Source organism: Saccopteryx leptura, chromosome 7 (genome assembly GCF_036850995.1).
Source record: "Saccopteryx leptura isolate mSacLep1 chromosome 7, mSacLep1_pri_phased_curated, whole genome shotgun sequence".
Classification (NCBI taxonomy): domain Eukaryota; kingdom Metazoa; phylum Chordata; class Mammalia; order Chiroptera; family Emballonuridae; genus Saccopteryx; species Saccopteryx leptura.
The window spans coordinates 95,920,945-95,943,320 of record NC_089509.1 but is presented as its reverse complement, the minus strand read 5'-3'; the positions used below and the strand labels follow the sequence as shown (position 1 = coordinate 95,943,320).

The 22,376-nt window shown below is 37.2% G+C and overlaps 1 protein-coding gene across 1 annotated transcript in view; it reads right to left on the bottom strand.

Annotated features, from left to right (window-relative positions):
* CPS1 (carbamoyl-phosphate synthase 1) overlaps positions 1 to 22,376 on the bottom strand; it is a 126,852-nt gene that overhangs the window by 77,696 nt on the left and 26,780 nt on the right. Inside the window, exons 5-14 of the mRNA XM_066346251.1 lie at positions 22,016 to 22,072; positions 19,056 to 19,148; positions 13,422 to 13,511; positions 10,895 to 11,023; positions 10,239 to 10,345; positions 8,960 to 9,098; positions 8,309 to 8,386; positions 6,114 to 6,212; positions 4,603 to 4,698; positions 664 to 853 (exon numbers count right to left, since the gene is read on the bottom strand). Of these exons, the coding sequence (XP_066202348.1) occupies positions 664 to 853; positions 4,603 to 4,698; positions 6,114 to 6,212; positions 8,309 to 8,386; positions 8,960 to 9,098; positions 10,239 to 10,345; positions 10,895 to 11,023; positions 13,422 to 13,511; positions 19,056 to 19,148; positions 22,016 to 22,072 (1,078 nt within the window). The remainder of the gene's footprint in view (positions 1 to 663; positions 854 to 4,602; positions 4,699 to 6,113; positions 6,213 to 8,308; positions 8,387 to 8,959; positions 9,099 to 10,238; positions 10,346 to 10,894; positions 11,024 to 13,421; positions 13,512 to 19,055; positions 19,149 to 22,015; positions 22,073 to 22,376) is intronic.

The window sequence follows — 22,376 nt, the reverse complement described above, 5'->3', positions numbered from 1 at the left end:
TTTAAGATTTTAATATATTTTCTTCCCTTTGAAGGTACATTCTTATAATGAGATCCTTTTATTTAAATAATCCCAGTGACATGGGTATGTATCTGGATTAAAAATCATCAAAATTGTTTGTTTTTATTAACTTGCTAACTTTAGTTGTTTTATATTTGTCATACAAATTACATTGTCAACATTTTACCCTAATTAGCTAATGACATTCTCATTTACAATCTAGTTCCAAAGGTTTGAAGCATTTTAAAGAGAAAAAAACACTGGACTCAGCAGATCATGCAGAGACAGTAGAGAGACTGATCTATGTCATCATGAAAATACACATGAAAATGCATTCATAATAGTTCTCTGGACTTCACTGGTGATGGAGGAAATAATAATAATCTCCTGGGTTAGAGGTGGAGACCCAAGAAACCGACTTGGCCGCTCCAGAGCACTCAAGCAAAAGGTTTCCTTTTGTCTCTCAGATGGTCTGTGAAATAAACCAGTAATAAGCATCATATGACATTTTCAGGTGGTTGTCTGCTAACTGCTTCGTCACACATTCGAGGAAAGCTTTTATAAACACACATCGCACAACTGTTAGGTAGAATCAAACAAGAACAAAAAGTTATACATAAATCTATGGACCGGAACTCTGCAATCAAACTTGAAAGGACTCACCGCAGTTCAGAGCTGTCTGGCCACCCATGCCTAGAATGAGCCCATCTGGCCGTTCCGCCTTGATGACCTCTGTGACAAACTGGGGGGTGATGGGGAGGAAGTAGACAGAATCTGCTTGTTTTAAGCCCACCTCGTTGGTCTGTACTGATGCGATGTTTGGGTTCATCAGAACAGTTCTGACATTTTCTTCCTGAAACATAAAGATCCAGAATCTGAATTCATGGTCTAAAGAAGAGAATGACCATATTCTAATAAAAAGTATTACTGAATGGATTAAGTAATAATGAATGAATGAATGAATAAGTGAAAGTTAGAGGGAAACGAACATTTGGTGAAAGGAAGAAACTGAGTGAAAATAAAACTATTCAGAAAGTCCTGCCTCCCTCATAAGGGTCATCCTGAATTCATCACCACGGAAAGTATCAAGCAAAGCTAGAAATGATTTCTATAGAATTTGACTAGATGTCCACAAATACAGCAGGTCATCAAATAATGTCTTTATGTTCATTAACGAGAAAAACAAATTAATTCCTGGCTGGGGCCACTGTCTCTGTGGAGTTTGCACATTCCTCCCACATCTGTGTGGGTTTTCTCCAGGTGCTCCAGGTTTCTCCCACATCCCAAAGATGTCCAGTGCGATGAACTGGCGTGTCCAAATGATCCCCGCGTACAATTGTGCGGGAGTGAGCAGAGCCTGCAATGGAAGGGCACCCCGTCCAGGGTGGTGCCCGCCTGCACCCTGAGCGGCTGAGAGACACTCTGGCCACCCAAGGCCCTGGAGTGGAATAGCGGATTGGAAAATAATTACTTAACTTGCTTTTCTTCATCTTTTTAATATGCCTGTATAGCTCACATTTATTTCAATGCTTAATAATAGAAGTATTTAGGGTCTTTATTTATAAGTTTGCTGTTGATTTGAGTGATCAGAAAAATGCAACAGGAACTTAACTCTTGTTACTATCAATTAGCCTATGGCAAAATTGGTTTTTTTAAGCAACATTGTTTTGCTTAAAGATGCAGTTTCTGAGAAACTATCATCTACATAAAGTGTGTATTACTGAAATTTACAGCTCAATCGACCTTAAAAGAACACAATATTCCAAAAATTTTTAATGAGTAAACTATAAAATAAAACTAGAGGCAACATCAAAGCTGCTTCCCTTTCTAATGTTTGTCAGAGTACAACATTTAGTGTACATTTAAAATGCAGGGTAATGTGTTCCCTTCTTGCTAGAAGCACTGAGAGCCTTCTGCTGGTTTCTATTTTCCTTATATTTTCATGCTGGCTGTAGTGCTTTTAACAAACAGCATTATACAACTGCTTTACATATTATATAAAAAGAAAGTGACCATATGGCAAAATAAAATAAAATAAACTCTGTGTGTGTGTGTGTGTGTGTGTGTGTGTGAAGGTATTCATATCCTATCTCATTCCTGACATCTGGAAAGACCATCAAAATAATTTTTCATATAGGCTACTAAGAATAATAGCTTTATAAACCAAGATGAGTGTGAAATTTAGCAAAAACAATAATTATAAAATATGACCAGATGGTTCCTATTATTTTATCTAGTAGCATATCCGTTTTGAACTGTTCTTAAAAGTCAACAAAATATTCAGGTGAAACTATAGAAATCATTGTTGAGAGCCCTACATATTCTTGGGGAAATATCTGAATGAAAAATTAAATATATCTCATACTATTTTAAATTCAAATAGTACCTTAAAACTTATAATGTACTTTTTTTGTTAACTTATTTGATTTTTATACCAAGACTACAAGAGAAATTTCTACCTTACAGATAAAAACATTGAAATTCAATAAATAACTTACCAAAGATCATATAGCTGGTAAGAGCCAAAATTAAAACTCTTACTGAAGTCTTATAATTCAAGTCCTATGCCTTTCCTTAATATGAATCATCAAGATAAGCAAAATATTAAATAAATACATGCAGATAAGCAATTGCATTTAAAATGTGGGTTGAAATTTGGCCCTGGCCAGTTGGCTCAGTGATAGACTGTCAGCCCAGTGTGTGGATGTCCTGGGTTCAATTGCTGGCCAGGGCACACAGAAAAAGCACCCATCTGCTTCTTATACCTCCCCCTCTCACTTCTTTCTCTATCTCTCTCTTCTACTCCTCTCTTGCAGCCAAGACTCAATTCAAGCAAGTTGGCCTTAGGTGCTCAGGATGACTCCATGGCCTCCACCCTGAGGTCGCTGGTTTGAGCATGGGCTCATCTGGCTTGAGCAAGGCTCACCAGCTTGAGTCCAAAGTCACTGGGTTGAGGGGCCACTCTCTGCTGTAGCTCCCCAGTCAAGGCACATATGAGAAAGCAATCAATGAACAACTCATATGCCATAGTGAAGAACTGATGCTTCTCATCTCTCTACCTTCCTATCTCTGTGTCCCTATCTGTCCCTCTCTCTGACTCTGTCACAAACAAAAAAACCTCACAAAAAATTTAAAACAATTTTAATAATTTTTACATTATTTTTTTTCTAATATAGTTCTGGCTACAATACCTGCACAATCTAATTCTTTTAAAATATTTGGTTCATAAAGTTATCTTTGTTAACCTAATTAATCACAATACCATATCTGATAATCCCTATTCTTCAGTTTAAATATATAACTTCATCTAATGGACGTTAAAGCACATAAAAAATACAAGCAATGAAAATATTAATCCTTCATAAAGCTGCCAAAGAAGCTTTAAAAAAATGTATGCTAGTAAAATGTGTTTTAAACCTAGAACACACTTAGATTTGTTCTAATCAATCTAAACCACTACCTATCTAAAGATACATGGAATCATAATGCAATAAAGTATGCAATGAAAATGTACAACAAAAAATGTGTGCATGTGTATGTACACTCACGTGTATTGAAAAAAAGAGTACTATAAATAAATCAAATAAGAGGAAGATAAGGTCATTGGGGCTGTGTTCTACATTTTTTTACAACAAACATTTGTCAAGTGAAAATCTTTGTATATAGAATACTAAATAAAAAGTAAAATTGGACAACTGTTCCTCGTGTTTGTTGTTCCAATCTCCTGCTACCTTCCCTATGTTGTTCTCTCCTGCTCGGGTGTCTGGTAAGTGGCTTCACACTACAAAGCCTAAGGCAAGATCACAGAGAGCTCACAGTGCCTCCCGGTTGCCTGATTGGCACCAAAACAGGGACTATCCAGGGAAATAAGGACACCAAAGAGAAGCCAAGTTAGCTCTTTACTAGAAATGCCTTACATGTACAGTAGGATTTTTCTAAAGGTTTGTTTTACTATGTTAAGAGCTAGGGAGATCTCAAGAGACTTTGAAAAAAACATGGAGGATGTTCTTCATAGCTTGGGTATTAAATCCTCTTTTCCACTTGAAAATCCAACCACGCCATCCTGGTAGGTCAGGCATTCCAAGTTACAACTTGGGGAATTGGGTCCCCTAGTGACAAATTATAACTTCTAGAGCTTGAACAGAAGTTACTGTTGTCTTTGCTTCCCCAATGGGTCTTCCCATTTTAACTACAGAGATGCCCAAAGCACCCTATAGAATATTGAAGTACTTTATTTTAGAGCACCAAGGATGCCACAATTCCCTTTCACATATGAGACAAGTGTATTTTAAAAGATTCCTGCCTCAAAAGGAATGTGAAACACCAATAAGGGAGGTTTTCTATGATTGCATTACAATAGTTAATAATGTAGATAATTTCTGAAGACCAATCTAAACTTGATTTGCACGTGTGCACATTTAAGAAAGTTAAAAATCTCATCTGTGATCAAACATCCTTTAATATAAGATGTGTAAGAAACAGTTAAGGAAATTAATTATAGTGACTTTGAATAGAGGTAGTGTCATAAATCTAAATTATACAATACTAATTAGACTCATTAAAGGGAGTATATTAATTCTAGCAAAGATCATATGCTCTCACCTTCATGGCTTTTACAGCTTGAGATCCTGAGTAATCAAATTCACCTGCCTGACCAATGGACAGACCTCCTGATCCTAGGATAAGGACTTTGGAAACCTGTAAGCAATAAAAAAAAATGCATTGTTTTTATTATTAAAATGAGGAAATAAGGCATTTTCAAAAATGGAGAAGACTATATTGTGTGGGTTATGTGATGATTTAAAAATCTGTAACATATGAGTAAAATGATTCACAATTTACAAAGTGAGTCACAATAATCTCAAATGATTCACAATTTAAAATGATTCACAATAATCCCAAACTATTACAAAAAACCAGCATCTTAAAACCGTAAGTTTCTACGCCAAGAAAAGCACTACATAGTAAGTACATGGCTTCTTTCGCTACCAAGAATCCATAGTTTGATTTCACATTGATAGACGGGATAACCTCCAGTCTTTATTTCAGGAAAAGAGATTGTCATGGAAATCCTTAAATCATCTAACTCAGTTTATTTCATGAAAACATATAAATCAATTATTTCTCTTCATAAATTGTATACATATTATATCCTCCTAAATTTCATATAATAATTATGTGGGTATGCATCTGTGTGGCTTAACTGTAAAAGAAATGGGTAGAGATCTTATATTAAAATATACTTTCAAACAAATAAGGATTCAAGTCTTATGATATGTTAATCTTTATCCATTTGCTCTTTCAAGGTAAATGATATTATTCAATTCATTGAAAAATAATCCTTCTACTTAAAACAAAACTAATTCTAAAATCTATAATGACTCTGTAGTCTGAACTATGTATCTCAAACATATGTAAAAGTATAGTTTCTTGAATAACAGAAAATATATCATCCCTAGAAGGTCAGTTTCTTCAGTTAGAGCACTGTCCTAAAAAGCCAAGGTTATGGGTTCAGTCCCTGGTAAGGGCATATACAGGAAGCAGCCAGTGAATACACAACTAAGCAGAATAATACATAAATGCTTCTGTCTCTTTCTCTCCCTTTCTCTCTTTGTCTTTTTTAAAAGATATGACTTTAAATCTAAAGGTGAAAATTTGAATAGCATTAACAAGAACATAACTAATAATTAGATGCTAAAATGATGAAAGACTGCAGTAACCAATCATCTTTCATAGATATTAAAAAGGTTGACATACTCACTTAAAAATATATCATTACATCCATACATTGGTGGGACATAAAAACGAGACTAAGAGACATAGACAAGAGTGTGGTGGTTACCAGGGGTGGGGGGAGGAGGACATGGGAGGGAAGGAGAGAGAGGGGAAGGGGGAAGGGGAGGGGCACAAAGAAAACTAGATAGAGGGTGACAGAGGACAATCTGACTTTGGGTGATGGGTATGCAACATAATTGCATGACAAGATAACCTGGACATGTTTTCTTTGAATATATGTACCCTGATTTATTAATGTCACCCCATTAACATTAATAAAAATTTATTTAAAAAAATATATCATTACATAAACTAAAAAGAAGCCCACATATACTGACCTCAATTCGAGATGCAACCAGAGCTGGCTTTGGCAGAACTGATGTAATGGTGGTACCTTTCTCTTTCTTTATCAGTGAGAAAAATGAATCAAACAGATACTAGAAATAAATATAACCAACGAGTTAGAAGTTTCATAATTCATAAGATTATCAGATAAAACACAGCATAGTTAAATTTGAACTTTAGATAAACAAATAATTTTTTAGGATAAGTATTTCTATACAATATTTGCATTTTTGTTTGGTTTCTTTACAATTCTGGCAAACTAAGTATTTACTACTGTAATAATTAGATCAAATAAAAACTTCTAACTGCCTATGTAATATCCTATCAAAAATGTTTTCAGCAGATAAATGAACATTTCACATAATGCTTTCTGAGAATGTCAAGTTTTCAGTCTCTTAATTATCAGCCATTTTCCTCTTCTAAGAAAAATTCTGGTTATACATACAAAAAAAAACACACCAAAACAAAACAAACAAACAAAAAAAGCTATATAACTCATGCATCCTAAAGTTAGAACTAAATTTTCAGATTTCTGTCAACTCTAAAAAAATCTCTAAAGACTATCCTTAAACTTTACTTCAATTTTTGCAACAGATATAACAAATTTCAACAAAAAAAATACTCATTTTGCAACTATTTGGCAGAAAAGAAAAAGAATTTATTAATACTGGATATTACATATTTTAATTTCAATGTTCCTAATCAGAAGTACTAATATAGGCAAATAATTAATATTTTAAATTTAAAAACAAAGTATTAGCATTAGGCAATATATGTGTGTAACAAACTTATTTATGAGTTTCATTACGGGCAAATAATGCTATATTGACTTTGGCTATTATTTCTTAATAATCATAAAATAACACAAATGTCTGAAAAAGCAATTCAAAGATTATTGAGCAAACCAATGTGTTTCAAGTGTGAAATAAGTGACTTAGGTATTTTGCATTGGCGCGGGGCAGCACCGTGTGTGTGTGTGTGTGTGTGTGTGTGTGTGTGTGTGTGTGTGTGTGTGTGTGTGGTCTGTGAAAGGCTACAAGTGCTTGTCCACAGGGAGGCAGATTGCAAATTGCAGATTGCCCTCTGCCACTGGGAGGGACAATTGTTTGCTATCATTGGCCATTGGCCGGAGAAGGGTTATTTCTGCCTAGTCTGTTTGGCTGGTAGGGGCTCTGAGTCTGGTGAACTGGGAGAATGAGTCCAGTGAGTCTGGAGTGCTGAGGGGCTTGGGAACCCTGAGTGACAGGGAAGCGGTCTTCCCTGCCTGCTTGCTCGTTGGCCCGTATGAGACATTAAATGGAATGGCCCTCCATCCTCCAGCTCCACAGTTCCTTTACCATCTGCCCGAATCCAATGTGAACCTGCATGGCCAGGGCGCAGCCACTGTCCTTGCAGAGAGGAAATAGTAGAGTTTATAGACTGAAAATTTTTATTCTTCTCCTTATTTTATAGGTGTCTTTTTTGAGAGTATCTGCTGACAAGGAAGAACTGTCAGCATTACCATTGGAGGCTCTAGGGTGTGAGAGATAAAGAGTTACACCAGACTTTCCTGACTTTTCTATTACTGCAAGCCCTTGTTTTGCAAAGATGTCCTTGAACATTGGACCGAAAGCTCACACAATAAAAGTAGAAATCTTTAAATTACAAACAAAACTTTTCTAAGACGTTTACGGTTCTTTCCTTAAGCCATCTGACTCATCGCTGTGTGCACGGACGCCCTCTCCCCTCCCCCACACTCCTGCCCTTCTTCCTTCTCCTGCTGCTGTTTATTCTTCCTAAATGGCTACACAACCAGTTGCCATAGAGATTATGTGAAATCACAGATGGGGGATTAAAATTTCATTTCAGTTATGAGAATGAAAGAGCAAGAGGGAATTCATTTGCATAGGACAATTGTAAATTTCAGAACTAAATATATTAGAATGAAAATGATTTAAATAAAAATAGCATTGCATCAGGTTTCCCAAGGGCTTCCCCACTTGGAGTTAAAAAAAAATAGATGTTTTTTCCAATTCACGGGCAAGTTTTAGTACAATGAGTTTATTATCACAGCACTCTTCTTGAGAATGTTCTGTATCAAGATCATGTAGGGTGATTATTTTGGTTTCTCAAGTTTTCACATAAATACATTTCTAGTTTAAAAAATAATAATAATAAGTACACAACAGGCCTCATCTTTCTGACATACCTCAGTGTCTGTTGGCCCAGGGCTGACCTCTGGGTGGAACTGTACACCAAAAAAGGGTTTGCTCTCATGCATAATCCCCTAAAGGAACAAGAAATTGGAGAAATGCCTTCTGTAACAATGAATGTCAACTAGCACTATGTATTATTCAAATTAAAAACTTGAGTTAAATACTTAAGAACATTAAAAAAACTAACAGTGCTCATTAAAATAACCAGCAAGCCAACAAAGACTCAACTGATTGTGGTTCCCTTAAAAACACCTGATTTGGTTAATAGCCTGTGGCCTCTGGAAGCTCTGCTCAGAATACATCCGAATCCTCTTCTTATCTTCATCTCCTAAATTGCGTCTCTAACCATCTCCTCAGAAGCTACTTCCAGGCTTAGTCCCAGAGACTCATACAGAGTATTTTCAAACACATCTCTCTACCAATCCCCATTAACAATGACCAACCACTAAAAGAATGGATCTTGATGAATCAACTGATGAGAGAATAAGACAGAGAGAAATGACTTTTTGAAAAACAGAGGGCTAGGGGAAGTAACACACACCCTAAATAACCCACATAAACAAGGGAAAGGTGTCTGTATAACAGAGTATGAAAAGACTTGCATTTCTCAGCACCAACCAAATAGGTTTCTTGAGAGCACTTACCTCATTGGTTTGATCATTGACATTCACAAAAAGTGGCTTCCAGCCGGCAGGAAGGGTGTTTTCCAGGGCATAGCCATGATTCTGAGCAGTAATGAAAGCCTGTCTGTTTGTCACATTCAAAACAGGCTGATTTTGCCCTCTAGAAAAAAAGGAAGAGGGTAAAAAGAATACAAATGTATTTGTTGTAAAATAGCAAACAGGAAAAAACTTTTAAAATTCAAAAGTCTCAATTGCTTAGTAAAAATTACTCTGTGAGAAAGTCACAGATTGTTAGTCCCAATAATTTTAGCAACAAATATCAATTCAGGAAGCTTCCTTGTGTGTTGAATACCAGGTCTATTAAACTTCTATAATCAGTTTTAGAAAGGGAGGAATTGCGTTCACAACAAAACCTTGAAGAGTTGCTTCCTAGCTTAACAGAGGCAGACAAATAGAAGCGCCTTATTTTAAGGGAGCTACAGTCATTGTGAAGCCAGATGAGAGTTTGGGAGGGATAATAAAGCGACAGCTCCCCAGTCCTGAATCAGTTTGAATTATATGATACTTTCTGTGTCTAAAAGCTCGTGAACAATAAATTAACAACATCTGGGATAAGAGAGTACACCCTAGAGCAGTAGTCCCCAACCTTTTTTGGGCCACAGACCAGTTTAATGTCAGAAAATATTTTGACGGACCAGCCTTTAGGGTGGGACGGATAAATGTATCACATGACCGAGACAAGTGTCAAGAGTGAGTCTTAGACGGATGTAACAGAGAGAATCTGGTCATTTTTTTAAAATAAAACATCGTTCATACTTAAATATAAATAAAACGGAAATAATGTAAGTTATTTATTCTTTCTCTGTGGACCGGTACCAAATGGCCCACAGACTGGTACCAGTCCGCGGCCCGAGGGTTGGGGACCACTGCCCCTGAGGATCTGAAGGTTTCTCAGTTCTTAAGTCACCCAGCCTTACAATGTTATCCATGCTCTGAAATCAAATTTAAAATAAGAACAGTTACCCTCAGAATATTATTTGATTGGGTATTACAACTTCAATTTATGCCAAGGGAAGGACAATATCTTTCAACTACAGCAAAGTTATTGTTAGAGAAGACCGACTTTCAAAAATGCAATGGAAGTAGCATCAGGTACTCAGACAACTGTAAACCACATAGTAGTGTGCTTATCTAATAATTCTGAAGAAATGGCATATCAATTCCCTAAGTCTTTTGGATTTAGTGACTAATAGTATTTCAGAGCTAGTTTGACCTGTAAAAAATAAGCCTGCTGCCTCACCTGTTGGCCATGGGCATCTTGTAGGTTTTGGCACCAGCAGCTAATCCCAATACCAAGTTTCCTGTACTGATTCCAAACAATGGCTCCTTGCGGTCACTCTCCAAAATCTACATCAAGGAGAGTTTTTTGTTAACCCAAAAATACAGTTCAAAAAAGCGCCTCTGAAGGAATAAAAATGAAGCATCCTTTTTTTCCTTAACTAACAGTTAAAGAGAATAGTAACTGAACAAAAAGTTGGATTATAATAAGAATGTGACTGACAGATTTATAGTATTAGAATTCAATAAAATGTACTTAACATTCAGACTAAAGTAAATCTAATTTAACATGTTTTTAGAAACTTGAGGGTATTATAGGTCATGGTGAGGAGCAGTAAGTTGTCCTTTCACAATTGCATAGATAAACACATTTGGAGATCAGGCTCTAGCTCTCTGAACTCAAGGACAAGGACACAATCCCAGGTACTCTGCCTAATGAGTGGCTCTTTTTCCTCTGGTACTTCTCTCCTCATTGGTTCCCCCTAATACATATCAGTGTGCATGTTACCTCAGAGGTCATAAATAGGGGTAATAAAAACATTCCAGGATAAGTAAAACATATCACAACCTCTGGGCAGTCTAAAACAGATTCCCTCCATTATGCACACAGATACTCACCTTTTTTACATTCTGAATCAGTGGTTGTGCAAGAGCTGGGTTCCCAGGTCCTCCGGCAATTAAAAGCCCATCATACTCCATCTTGGTGAAATCGTGATTCCAGGGAACCAAATGCACTTCAGCGCCTCGCTAGAAAAGAAACACAAGAATGATCAGTATTTAATGACATTTTTCTATGCTAAAGTATAATTTTGCTAGACCATCTCTTGACTAACCACTCCCTAAAGCGAAGGAAAGAATAGCATGTGACTCAAATAAAGAAATCTAGACCCTGGCCGGTTGGCTCAGTGGTAGAGTGTCGGCCTGGCATGCAGGAGTCCCGGGTTCAATTCCCGGCCAAGGCACACAGGAGAAGCACCATCTGCTTCTCCACCCCCCGCCCTCTCCTTCCTCTCTGTCTCTCTCTTCCCCTTCCACAGCCAAGGCTCCATTGGAGCAAAGTTGGCCCGGGCGCTGAGGATGGCTCTATGGCCCCTGCCTCAGGTGCTAGAATGGTTCTGGTTACAACAGAGTGATGCCCCAGATGGGCAGAGCATCGCCCCCTGGTGGGCTTGCTGGGTGGATCCCGGTCAGGCGCATGTGGAGTCTGTCTGACTGCCTCCCCATTTCCAACTTCAGAAAAATATATACAAAAAAAAAAAAAAAGAAGTATGAGCACAATCTTTTTTTGTTGACCCACTGTATTTTGTGTGATGTAAATGGAGCCAATGATCAATAAATAGTGGAGAAAAAAAACATTATTAAAGATTGATCCTGAAAAAATAGATAATATACTTTCCTCACCTCAGATGGTTTCAGAGCCTAAAGGCTTCATACCTGAGCACACAGGAATACATTTTATCTTACCTAGAACTATGGGGGAAAATGTTGCAAAAAAAGAAATTAATTTTCTGCAAAACTTAAGTTGGCCTACCTTTAACTTTTTCAATTTTGCCTTTCTTGTTTGGTCAAATTTTAAGGGGCCTTCTTTCCCAGGGCTTTCTCATATTATCTATAATATTTATATTCTGATTGAAAAATTAAGACTTTTCTATATAAATATGAATAGGAGGATGTCTTTGTGGTCTTCTAGAAGCATTTCCTGAGACAAGGATTTGAAAAAAGTCTCTTTTGAAGCATTTCCAAGAAATACCAATAGAAGGTGACGCTGTGAGGCACCCCGATAAAGTATGCATTATCAAACAGTTACTATAATGGACAACTGGAGCTTTAGCCCACTGAGGAACTGAGGGCCAGTGCGGAATATTTGTCTTACAGACAGCCCAGCCATGGAGCAAAGAGGCTGAGATATTTGCACAAGACCTTCGCTAGTCATTGCTTGAGGGTGCAGCAAGGATTATTAATTCTGCAGCATTTTCTGCATGACAGCAGGATCCAGCCAACAACCTAAGAGAGCCCTCAGGCAATGAGATGCAGACGCTTGCAACTGGAAGGCAAGCAAACGCCCAGGTTAATCGAGAGGGCGATGCCAGAGAGATGCGACAGGCCATCCACAGCATCTGCAAGGGAAGAGGCTGTGCACATTTTTGTTACGAAACTTGACCAAATTTTAAAACGATGATTTAGATAAATCTGATATTCTCTAAAAAAGAATTTAAGAATTCCCCCATACTCAGGCTAATTTGATATTATGCAAATATACCTCTGTGTGTTTGTGTTTGTGTGTGTGTCTATGTGTGAACGTCTGTGTGAAACAGAGAGACAGAAACAAAGAATGGGAGAAGAAGGTGGAGAAGGAGAAATCCCAACAACAACAACAAAAAAACTAAGAGAAGGAATGAAGCAAAAACAAACAAAGAAAAAAACACAACTCATAGACACAAACAAGAGCACGGTGCTTACCAGAGGGGAAGGCGGATGGGGGAGGTAGAGGAGGGTGTAGGGGGATACATGGGGAAGGAAGGAGACTTGATTTGGGTGGGGAATACACAATACCATATACAGATAATGTATTGTAGAATTGTACATACCTATATAATTTTATTAATCAATGGCATCCCAATAAATTCAATAAAAATAAAATAAATAAATAAAAACTAAAAAAAGTGAAAAAATTGTAATAATGGTTAAATTCTGAATGATTTTTAAGGTTTACTATTGATGGTGGTGAAAGAGTTGACATAAAGCAATGTGAATGTTTGCACTGTATCAAAGCATGACTTCTACAAACATGTGGTTCACGATAAATGTGGCTCAGTGGAGAAGCTCTCCAGCAGACTCTAGATTCTTACTTATCCTAAACCCCAAGAATGTGAATGTGGCATGTCTCAGAATGTCAGTCCATAAGTGATAAAAACCAGTCATCATTTTCTTCTTTGTTTTTATGGCCTTTGTGGGGTTTTTTTAACCATCTCTAACTTTAACAGGGATACTTGTGTCATTTTGTATACCAAAGGCAACAAGAACAGAGCAGATTCCCTAACGTTCTGAGAGAATGCACAAGGATTCTCTGTAACAGAGAAAATCAGCTTAATGCCAAACAATCAATTCACAAATCCTCACCCTTGAGATGGAACAATTTACTTACCTTTACCAGTAAGCGGATTACGTTGTTCTTTATCCCACAGTCCACAGCTACCACTTTTGTAGGGTTTCCCTTGCCGTACACCTTCACGTCCTGCCATTTAAAAAACCAAAGATGAGAGGGAAGTTCCAGCTACGAGCCACACATCAATACCAAACACACATCTGAGGATGCTTTGCCCTAAGATTGGCAGGAGATTGATGGCTAACCACTTAGGAGTGACTGGCAGTTAATCAATCTGTAAGGAAGGCACAGCAAGTGCCACAGTCCGTATCCCTCTTAGGAGAAAAAAGAACTTTGCTGTTTTATATAAAAATTTTCATTATATTAATAACCATGATCCTTAAGAAATTGGTTGCTTCCAAAGTTAAGAACCATGCTTCCCATGTTTTGCCTCACTAACAAGCAGTAGCAAAATAGTATTGCTGCCTGATTCAGCACTAGACAGATGTGGCAATAAATATATCATGCTTTAAATACCACCAGATCCTCAACTTGCAATAAAGTGTGGATGGGGTAGAGCATTAGGCTTATGCAGTTGGGCTAATGGATAAAATCGGTATGAGAGCTGGAGGAATTGCTGAGCTAGTGTAGACCTCAGGTCCCTCTAGGTTATTGTGCAATCGTTTGCATTTAAATGGTAGACTTCATAAAAAAAAAAAAATCCCAGAGCATATCATAATCATTACCTATGTCTTAAGCACCGCTTGGAGTCAGATCCATTTTCACAGGCATTTACCCAAGAAGCAGTTCCCCAAAGTCATAAAAGGAAAAATAATAAAAATACAGGAAGAGAGAAGCCTAGAGGGCTGGGTACCCACAGGATTCCAGCTTTGAGAGTTCATTAGCACATTCTGAATTTAAAATCATTCAAAGTTTGCAAAAGGTTTTCGATAAAAATTGCAATCTTGATATTTGAAAAAGCATTTTTACTTTAACTGAAATGTCTAGCTCTGCACAAAGTCTATAGAATGTGAAATCATAATCCTTAGACTGTACTTGAGGAAAAAAATTTGAAAGTTTATATATTTTTTTGTCCTGCTGACGATTCTAGAGAAAAAAAAATACTCCATTTCTATTATGATGTGGGGGAGTTATTACTGAACTGATCCATAAATGCTACAGATAATCTCTCTCATCAGATCATTTGAAGGAGTATAGATTTATTCTTAACCTTAGGCTTCTGCTACAAAATAAAGCAATATTACCATCTAGTTGTAGCTGCATCAAATTGCAATAACAAGACAATGAAATAAGTTATCAGTCACAACCAAACAAATTTAAAGAATAAATATAGTCTGATTTAAGCATATATTTTATCACAGCTAAAATGAAATTATCCAATTGCTCTGACATTAAAAAAAAAAAACAGAGCTCCTTGTTTGCTGATCTCCACAAACATATCATATGTTCTCCATATAAAAAGATAGATGTTAAGCAAGACTCACAGACTTGTGAATTTATGAATTTGCATTAGGATACTCCAAGAGAGGAATATATTAAGTGTTTTTCAAACTTATTTGATCATAGAATTTTTTTTAAGGTTAATGTCTCCAATCCCAATGTTCCTCATACTTGGAAAATGCTAGAGTAGATGCTCAAGGTAGTTGTCAATTTTACATTCTATTATTCTAGAAAGAAAAACAGTCCTCTCTCATGTTGTGTTTCAAACTAAGTCAATTTACATGGAAATGTGCAGAAACAAATACAGGGAATATAGCTGTATTGACAAAATTCAAATTTGTCATTTGAATAGACAAATTTTAGAATTAAAAAGAAGTGAATAGCTCATGTGGCATGATATAATTCTAGATAAACAATTATATATCTAATATAAAAACTCATATACTTCAAATTGATGTGAATGCATGTCTATGCCCAACATGAGTATCAAGAATTTATAATCAAGTACTAATTTCCAAGGACCCAAATTCCTGGATCTCCATTTCCACATAACAGGAATAAGAACACCAGATAATATCAACACAGGTTTTCTCTCAGTCTGACATAGTTTTACTCTTTACAAAAATGCCCTGGTGCAATATCATTCTCGCGGCTACAAGTCTTCTTCATGAAGTGTTGCCCTCTAGAATCATTCTGATTGGTGCTAGGTTGCAACACGAATCATTTCCCAAATGAACAAGGTATCAGTAAGTGTCAGGGAGGAAGCTTCCTTTCTAACGACCCTTAATGAGAAGGTTTTGTCACAGTAGTGGATAGAATACTTCATACAATGAGATTGAGTTTTCTAGTACATTTACCTACTGTCCAATCACATGCTTTACTTTTTCTGATTAGAAGAAGTCCTTAAATCTTCACTTTACAAATGTAAAAAGGTGGTGTAAAACTATAGAAACTTACAAATATGACATGACAGTAAGACAGTGGTTACTAGTAATTATTATAAATATTTCCAGTATGTTAGAAGGCAGTATACGACAATGTTTAAGAAGTAGGTACTAGAACAAACCTTCTTAGGTATAAATCTTAGTAACTGTTGACCCTGAGAAGGGGATTTAATCTGTATTTCAGTTTCTCCTTTGGTAAGATGAAATACTAATAGGCAAGAAACTGTATTTTGATGTATAGAGGAATAAAATGTTGTGGCAAATAATTCTACTTAAAGTAAAATTTTAAAGCGAAAGACCCATTACTGCTCCCATGTTGATAAAAGAGAAGTCTGTGGCCATCTCTCCTTAGTGAAAATAATTTCCAGTGTAGAACCAGCCAATAGTAATGACTTCAAAAAGGCCTGAATTCTCCACATTTTAAGTTCATTGATAATCAAATACACGTTCCTAAGAAAAACAAAATCTGCTTTGTCTCCTGTTTTATGTAGTAAAAACAGAAAGTAGCAATCCACATTTTAAATTTCAAACTACACCAAACACGTTTCTTTAACAATTTTTTTATAGCAAATCCCGTAGACATCTCAAACTCCTATTGAAATCATCACTGTGCTCATTCAGACTAACTGAAATTGTTGAGAAAATAGAACGATCTTTTATCTGGTCACATCCAGCATCTCCTTCTCTCCCATTTGTCCAATCCACTTTGCTGTCTCTTTCCTGCTGTTACTGCTCAGTGCATGCTCTCCCGGGTGTTGTCCTGATTAGCTACAATAACCTAGTTCAGCGATTCTCAACCTTATTCGTCTTATAGCACACATAAACTAATTAGTAATATTCTGCGGCACACCAAAATATGCATGTTTTTGCCAATCTGACAAAAAAGAGGTATAATTTTGATTCACTCACATCGATGGCTATTGTGTTGCCTGTTGTAACTGTTTGTTTTAATTTTTTTTACAATCTAAGGGAAAAGAAGTCAGTGCTCCTGACTACACAGTCAGATATTGCATGTTTTAAAAATTCTTACAGCACATCGGCTAAAAATCACTGACCTGGTTAATGGCTGGTTTTATTTTTATTATTCGCTTTTGTTTTGTTTGGTTTTTTAGTGATAAGAAGGGGTGGGGGAGCTGGAAGCATCAACACCCATATGTGGCTTCTCCTAGCAAGCCAGTGGTTTTGAATCAGCAACCTCAGCATTTCAGGTCAACACTTTATCCACTGCGCCACCACAGGTCAGGCTAATTGCTGTTTTACATCCAGTCTACTTCGCTCCAACCTGATGTTGAATGAGTTCCCAATTTTTCCAGTTTTGTTGATTTAACCCAGGGGTAGTCAACCTTTTTATACCTACCGCTCACTTTTATATCTCTGTCTGTAGTAAAATTTTCTTTTTTGTTTGTTTTTATTTTATTTTTTTTAATTTATTCATTGTAGAAAGGAGATAGAGAAAGACAGAGAGAGAGAGAAGGGGGGAGGAACAGGAAGCATCAACTCCCATATGTGCCTTGACTAGGCAAGCCCAGGGTTTCAAACCGGCGACCTCAGCATTTCCAGGTCGACGCTTTATCCACTGCGCCACCACAGGTCAGGCCAAGTAGTAAAATTTTCTAACTACCCACCAGTTTCACAGTAATGGTGATTTATAAAGTAGGGAAGTCACTTTACTTTATAAAATTTATAGAGCAGAGTTACAGCAAGTTAAAGCATATAATAATAATTACTTACCAAGTACTTTATGTCAGATTTTCACTAAGTTTGGCAGAATAAATCTTTATAAAACAACTTACTATAGTTAAATCTCTTTTTATTTATACTTTGGTTGCTCCGCTACCGCCCACCATGAAAGCTGGAATACCCACTAAATGGCTGTAGGGACCAGGTTGACTAACACTGAAATTTTAACCAATGATACAAAACCCTCTAGACCTAGAACTATTCCATCTCTGCTCATCTTTAACCAAATATATGAACCCTTTGGTTCAACCATACCAAACAATGTGTAACTCTTCAAAGGCACCATGTTGCTGCATACCTTTATGCCTCTCAAAAAAATGCTATTTTTTTGTGTGTGAGTGTGTGTGTGTGATAGAGACAGACAGAGAGAGGGACAGATAAGGACAGATAGACAGGAAGGGAAAGAGATGAGAAATATCAATTCTTCATTGTGTCACCTTAGTTGTTCAATGATTGCTTTCTCATATGTTCCTTAACTGGAGGGGGGCTACAGAAGAGTGAGTGACCCCTTGCTCAAGCCAGCGACCTTGGGCTCAAGCCAGTGACCTTTAGGCTCAAACCAGTGACCATGGGATCATGCCTATTACCCCGCACTCAAGATGAGCCAGTGCTCAAGCTGATGAGCCGGCGCTCAGGCCAGCAACCTCAGCCTTTCAAACCTGGGTCCTCTGTGTCCCAGACTGATGCTCTATTCACTGCACCACTGCCTGGTCAGGCTAAATGCCATCTTTTATGCATGACACTCAGTCCTCTTAGTTCATCTATTTAACTCTCCACTCTTTACATCTCGGAACAAGCCTAACTCCTCCGCAGAGCCTCCCCTGACCCAGCTGTCTCTCATTTGTTGCTGTTTCAAGCATGCCCTTGCCCTTGTGGCCACCGGTGTGCATTCTAAGGACAGTACTTCCCACAAAGTTCTGTCCACGGTGATCACTCATTGCCTGTTCCACTAGCATTTATGCTCCCCCAAACAGAGACTATTGCCCAAGAGACATGCCTACATCAATAAATATTTAACCAAAACCAACAGAAATCTTTCAAAAGTGTATTCTATACCCTCATAAATATACACTGAACATAGCTTATTGTGGGAGGAGCACAGTGGTTATTAATAATTTTTGAACTGAGCTATAATACGATGAATCTTCCCTGTATCAGGCAACACTTTTCCCTGCCCTAAATGACCCCAGACTTTTATTATCCTGTCTGATTTCTTTAAAGTGCTCTTGACTCCCTGGTAGGCTATTAGTTCTCACTCCTGATTGTCACCATGCCTGTCTCTGGCAAGTCAATGTCCCCTTTATTTGACATTGTTAAAGCTTTGAACTGGAGAACCAGAAAAAAAAAGCATTAAAATAATAGTAAACCATTTCTCACTTTAAACGTACTGATTTGTAATATATACTTTAGCTGCTGTAACACCCTTTCCCACTCAACTGTGGTGCTTCTAAAAGATGACTTTGGCCTAAATGAAGATTTTGATACTACAAGAAAGGGAGGTCTAAAGGGAATAAAACAAAACTACAAAATATAAAAGAAAATTGCTCACCTTGGTTGAAACCTCAGCAATCAAATTCTTCTTATTTGGATCCGCAAAGTCCACAGACTGACCCTCAACTTCAATCTTGCCAAGCGTGGTGCCCTAGCAAATTAAAAAACTAGACAGTTAGAAAGGAGCAATGATGAAGGTGTTGACAGGATAAATTCTCAGGGACTTAAACAGCTGCTCTGAGATTTCGCTGTCTTTGTAACTGCTCATAACCAAAAGCAGAAGATCGTCATCTCAACCTGGAAAGACAAAGGAATTTGCACAGTGTATTTTAGAAACCACTCTGGGAAGTACAGTTGGTTCTTTTAGGGCTCAGACAATCATCGGGGGTAAGCAAAGTCAAAGCCATCAGACTTCGGGTCTTCGGCTCCCAGTACTTAGGGTACCTGTTCCTTAGTACATCTGACCTAACGGTATTTTACAAGAGACATTGACAGAACAATCTACTGAGAAAAAAATAAATAACAAATCCAAAAGGTGCTGGAAAATTGAAAAGATGGGAATTTATTATATACATTGTGATAGTAAAATTAACTCACAAGAAAATGTGAAATGCTATGTAAGTCATAAACTTTGAGAAGTGGTGTTGAAAATATTCACTGTTTTAGAAATGCTAATGTCTGGATGTCCCTAAGAGCATGAACTTTAAGAAATGTTTAGTCTTCTGTGAAGTTGTAACAAATTAGCCTTGCTAGCTTGAACATGGCAAATGTTTTCTTCTTATTATTAGTTATATCATGAGATTTACATTTGTTGGTAAGTCTAATTTGACTTATTTAGAAAAATGGTATGCTATATTTAGAAAAAAGTGGCATATTCCATTTAGTAAGTGAGACTTTATTGAGGGAGAGAACTGTCAAACTAATTCATTGATTTGCCTTTCTCCAAGAAATTACTGAAGTGAAGAAAATAAAAGAAAGTTTTTACTTCCCTTTGAAATGTATTACTTACAGAAAGTCACCATTCAGATATAACACTTATTTCTATGATTACTAAAATCAAAGTGTTGCCTCACATTCTGGAAAAAATAACTAATAATCACATTTAATTTCCACACTGGATTAATAATTTTCATGACAGTCTTTACTCATTTTTAGAACCAAAATTACAGAACCCCTTGACTGCATTTATGGATCTTTAATTTTGAATTTTGGTTTTCAGTTCACATTCTTTTCTTCTTTTTTTTTATGACAGAGACAGAGAGAGGGAAAAATAGGTACAGACAGGAAGAAAGTGATGAGAAGCATCAATACTTTGTTGCAGCACCTTAGTTGTTCACACCTTAGCTGTTCATTGATTACTTTCTCATATGTGCCTTGACCGGGGGGCTACAGCAGATCAAGTGACACCTTGCTCAAGCCAGCAACCTTGGGCTTCAAGCCAATGACCTTTGGGCTTAAGCCAGCGACCATGGGGTCATGTCTATGACCTCACACTCAAGCCAGCAACCCTGCACTCAAGCTGGTAAGCCCATGCTCAAGCCAGATGAGCCCGGGCTCAAGCTGGCGACCTTGGGATTTCAAACCTGAGTCCCCTGGGTCCCAGTCTGACCCTCTATCCACTGCACCACCACCTGGTCAGGGTCATTCCTTTCTTCTTAAAAAATGCTGAATGCAATTCACTCTTACTTTCCAACCTAAGATTAATAGACTAAAAGCTACAGTATACATTTTTAATACGAGCTAGCACCACTCAAAATTAAATATAATAGGTGATTCTACAATTTTGTCTGCACTAACCTATTCAGCCAAATTTTAAAAAACCTAACTGCCTGTGATAAAAGAAGGGTTAATCTTAAACTAACATAAGAACACAGGATGGTCTTGTAGAGTGTTTTCCCAAATTAATAGGTCTCACTCTATTTTATCCAGCTTGCCAATTCTGCAGTCCAAATTGAATTTCTTAATTTTATTTCCTTTCCATTCTGGTAGCCTCATCATTGTTTACTGCTCCCACAACACCACTGGGCTAAGAAAGCACAAGAATCTACTTGGGATATTTAACCACATTAACATCTGTTGTCAGGAAAATCAGAGGCAGAAACAAAAGGTCACATAAACTCCTTATGGTCATGGGTAGGTAGTCACTTTCGTATGTTCAAAGCTGTTCTTTCCTTCTGTTTATAGAGATCCTATGTCAATATATTCTAACAGGAAATCTACAACAGGTTTTCTTGAGAAATCTCTTTCACTTTGAAATTGTATCATTTCTTTTTTGTCTCTTTTTATGTATCATACTTCAATGAGACAAAGTTAGTGACGCTGTGGGAAATTCAGTTAACCTTAGGTAAAGTTATTTTTTTCTGGTCTGGGATATGAAGGTATCATGTGTGTGTGGGGGGGTGTCTACCTCTTATAACAAGAAGAAACAAGATGATGGTATTCTGAGAGGAGGAGTCAGATGCTTCAGCAATAAGATATAAAAACAAAAGATAAACACCTGTCATCATCTCAGGCGTTGGTACAGTCTCATGAAAGACTATGTCATTGAGTTTGCATGTGCAGGGCTTATGTCACACATTCATGAAATATTACTCACTAATTGCACAGACAAATTCTCCTAGAGGACCAAACAAAGAAGAGCCTCAGTGGTGTCCACTTCCTGCATGAAGGTGTTCAATGTAGGGAAATTGTTACGCATCTCGTCGCCTTCTCCACTTATTTCACTAGTCCTGAGCTGAACTATAAAGGCCTTGACTTGTTGGGATCATGAACACAGAGTAGGCACTCAATGAACTGCTGCTGAGTGAATTGATCTCAAGTCTATTCAGTAACAAACATCCCAATCAAGCATTGGGTCTCGATGGCATCAGAAATAATAAAACAAGATGACAGAAATCCAAGTGGCAGAAATTGGCCAGATTTGTTCTTTTATGTACTAATGGATCCCTCGGGCACCAATAAAAAACTATATATTTATATATAAAGAAACACAGATTTGACTAAAGATGATGATCATACCTTCTCCCGAATTATTTTGGTCAGCATTCTTGTATCTACTCCATAAATTGCAGGGACCTATAAAAAAAAATTGTAGTGACAGTAAAATTGGAGGAAATGAGATCCAGTGTATTGTTTTCAAGTTACAAACTTAGCATCATCTATCTTCTTGAGCAGTAAATAATTTCCCTACTCCTCTTCTCTGACCCAGGGTGACTGTGTTGTCAGAACACGGTAAATTGCTGTTCCAGTTGGGCACAAGACTCCTAATACCCAGGCACTTGCTCAGAATAAAAAATGAGAAATTCTGAACATCAATCTTTTGCCATAGTTTTGTTGCTTTTAATGCAGATGTTAAATAATATCCTGTACATACACACAT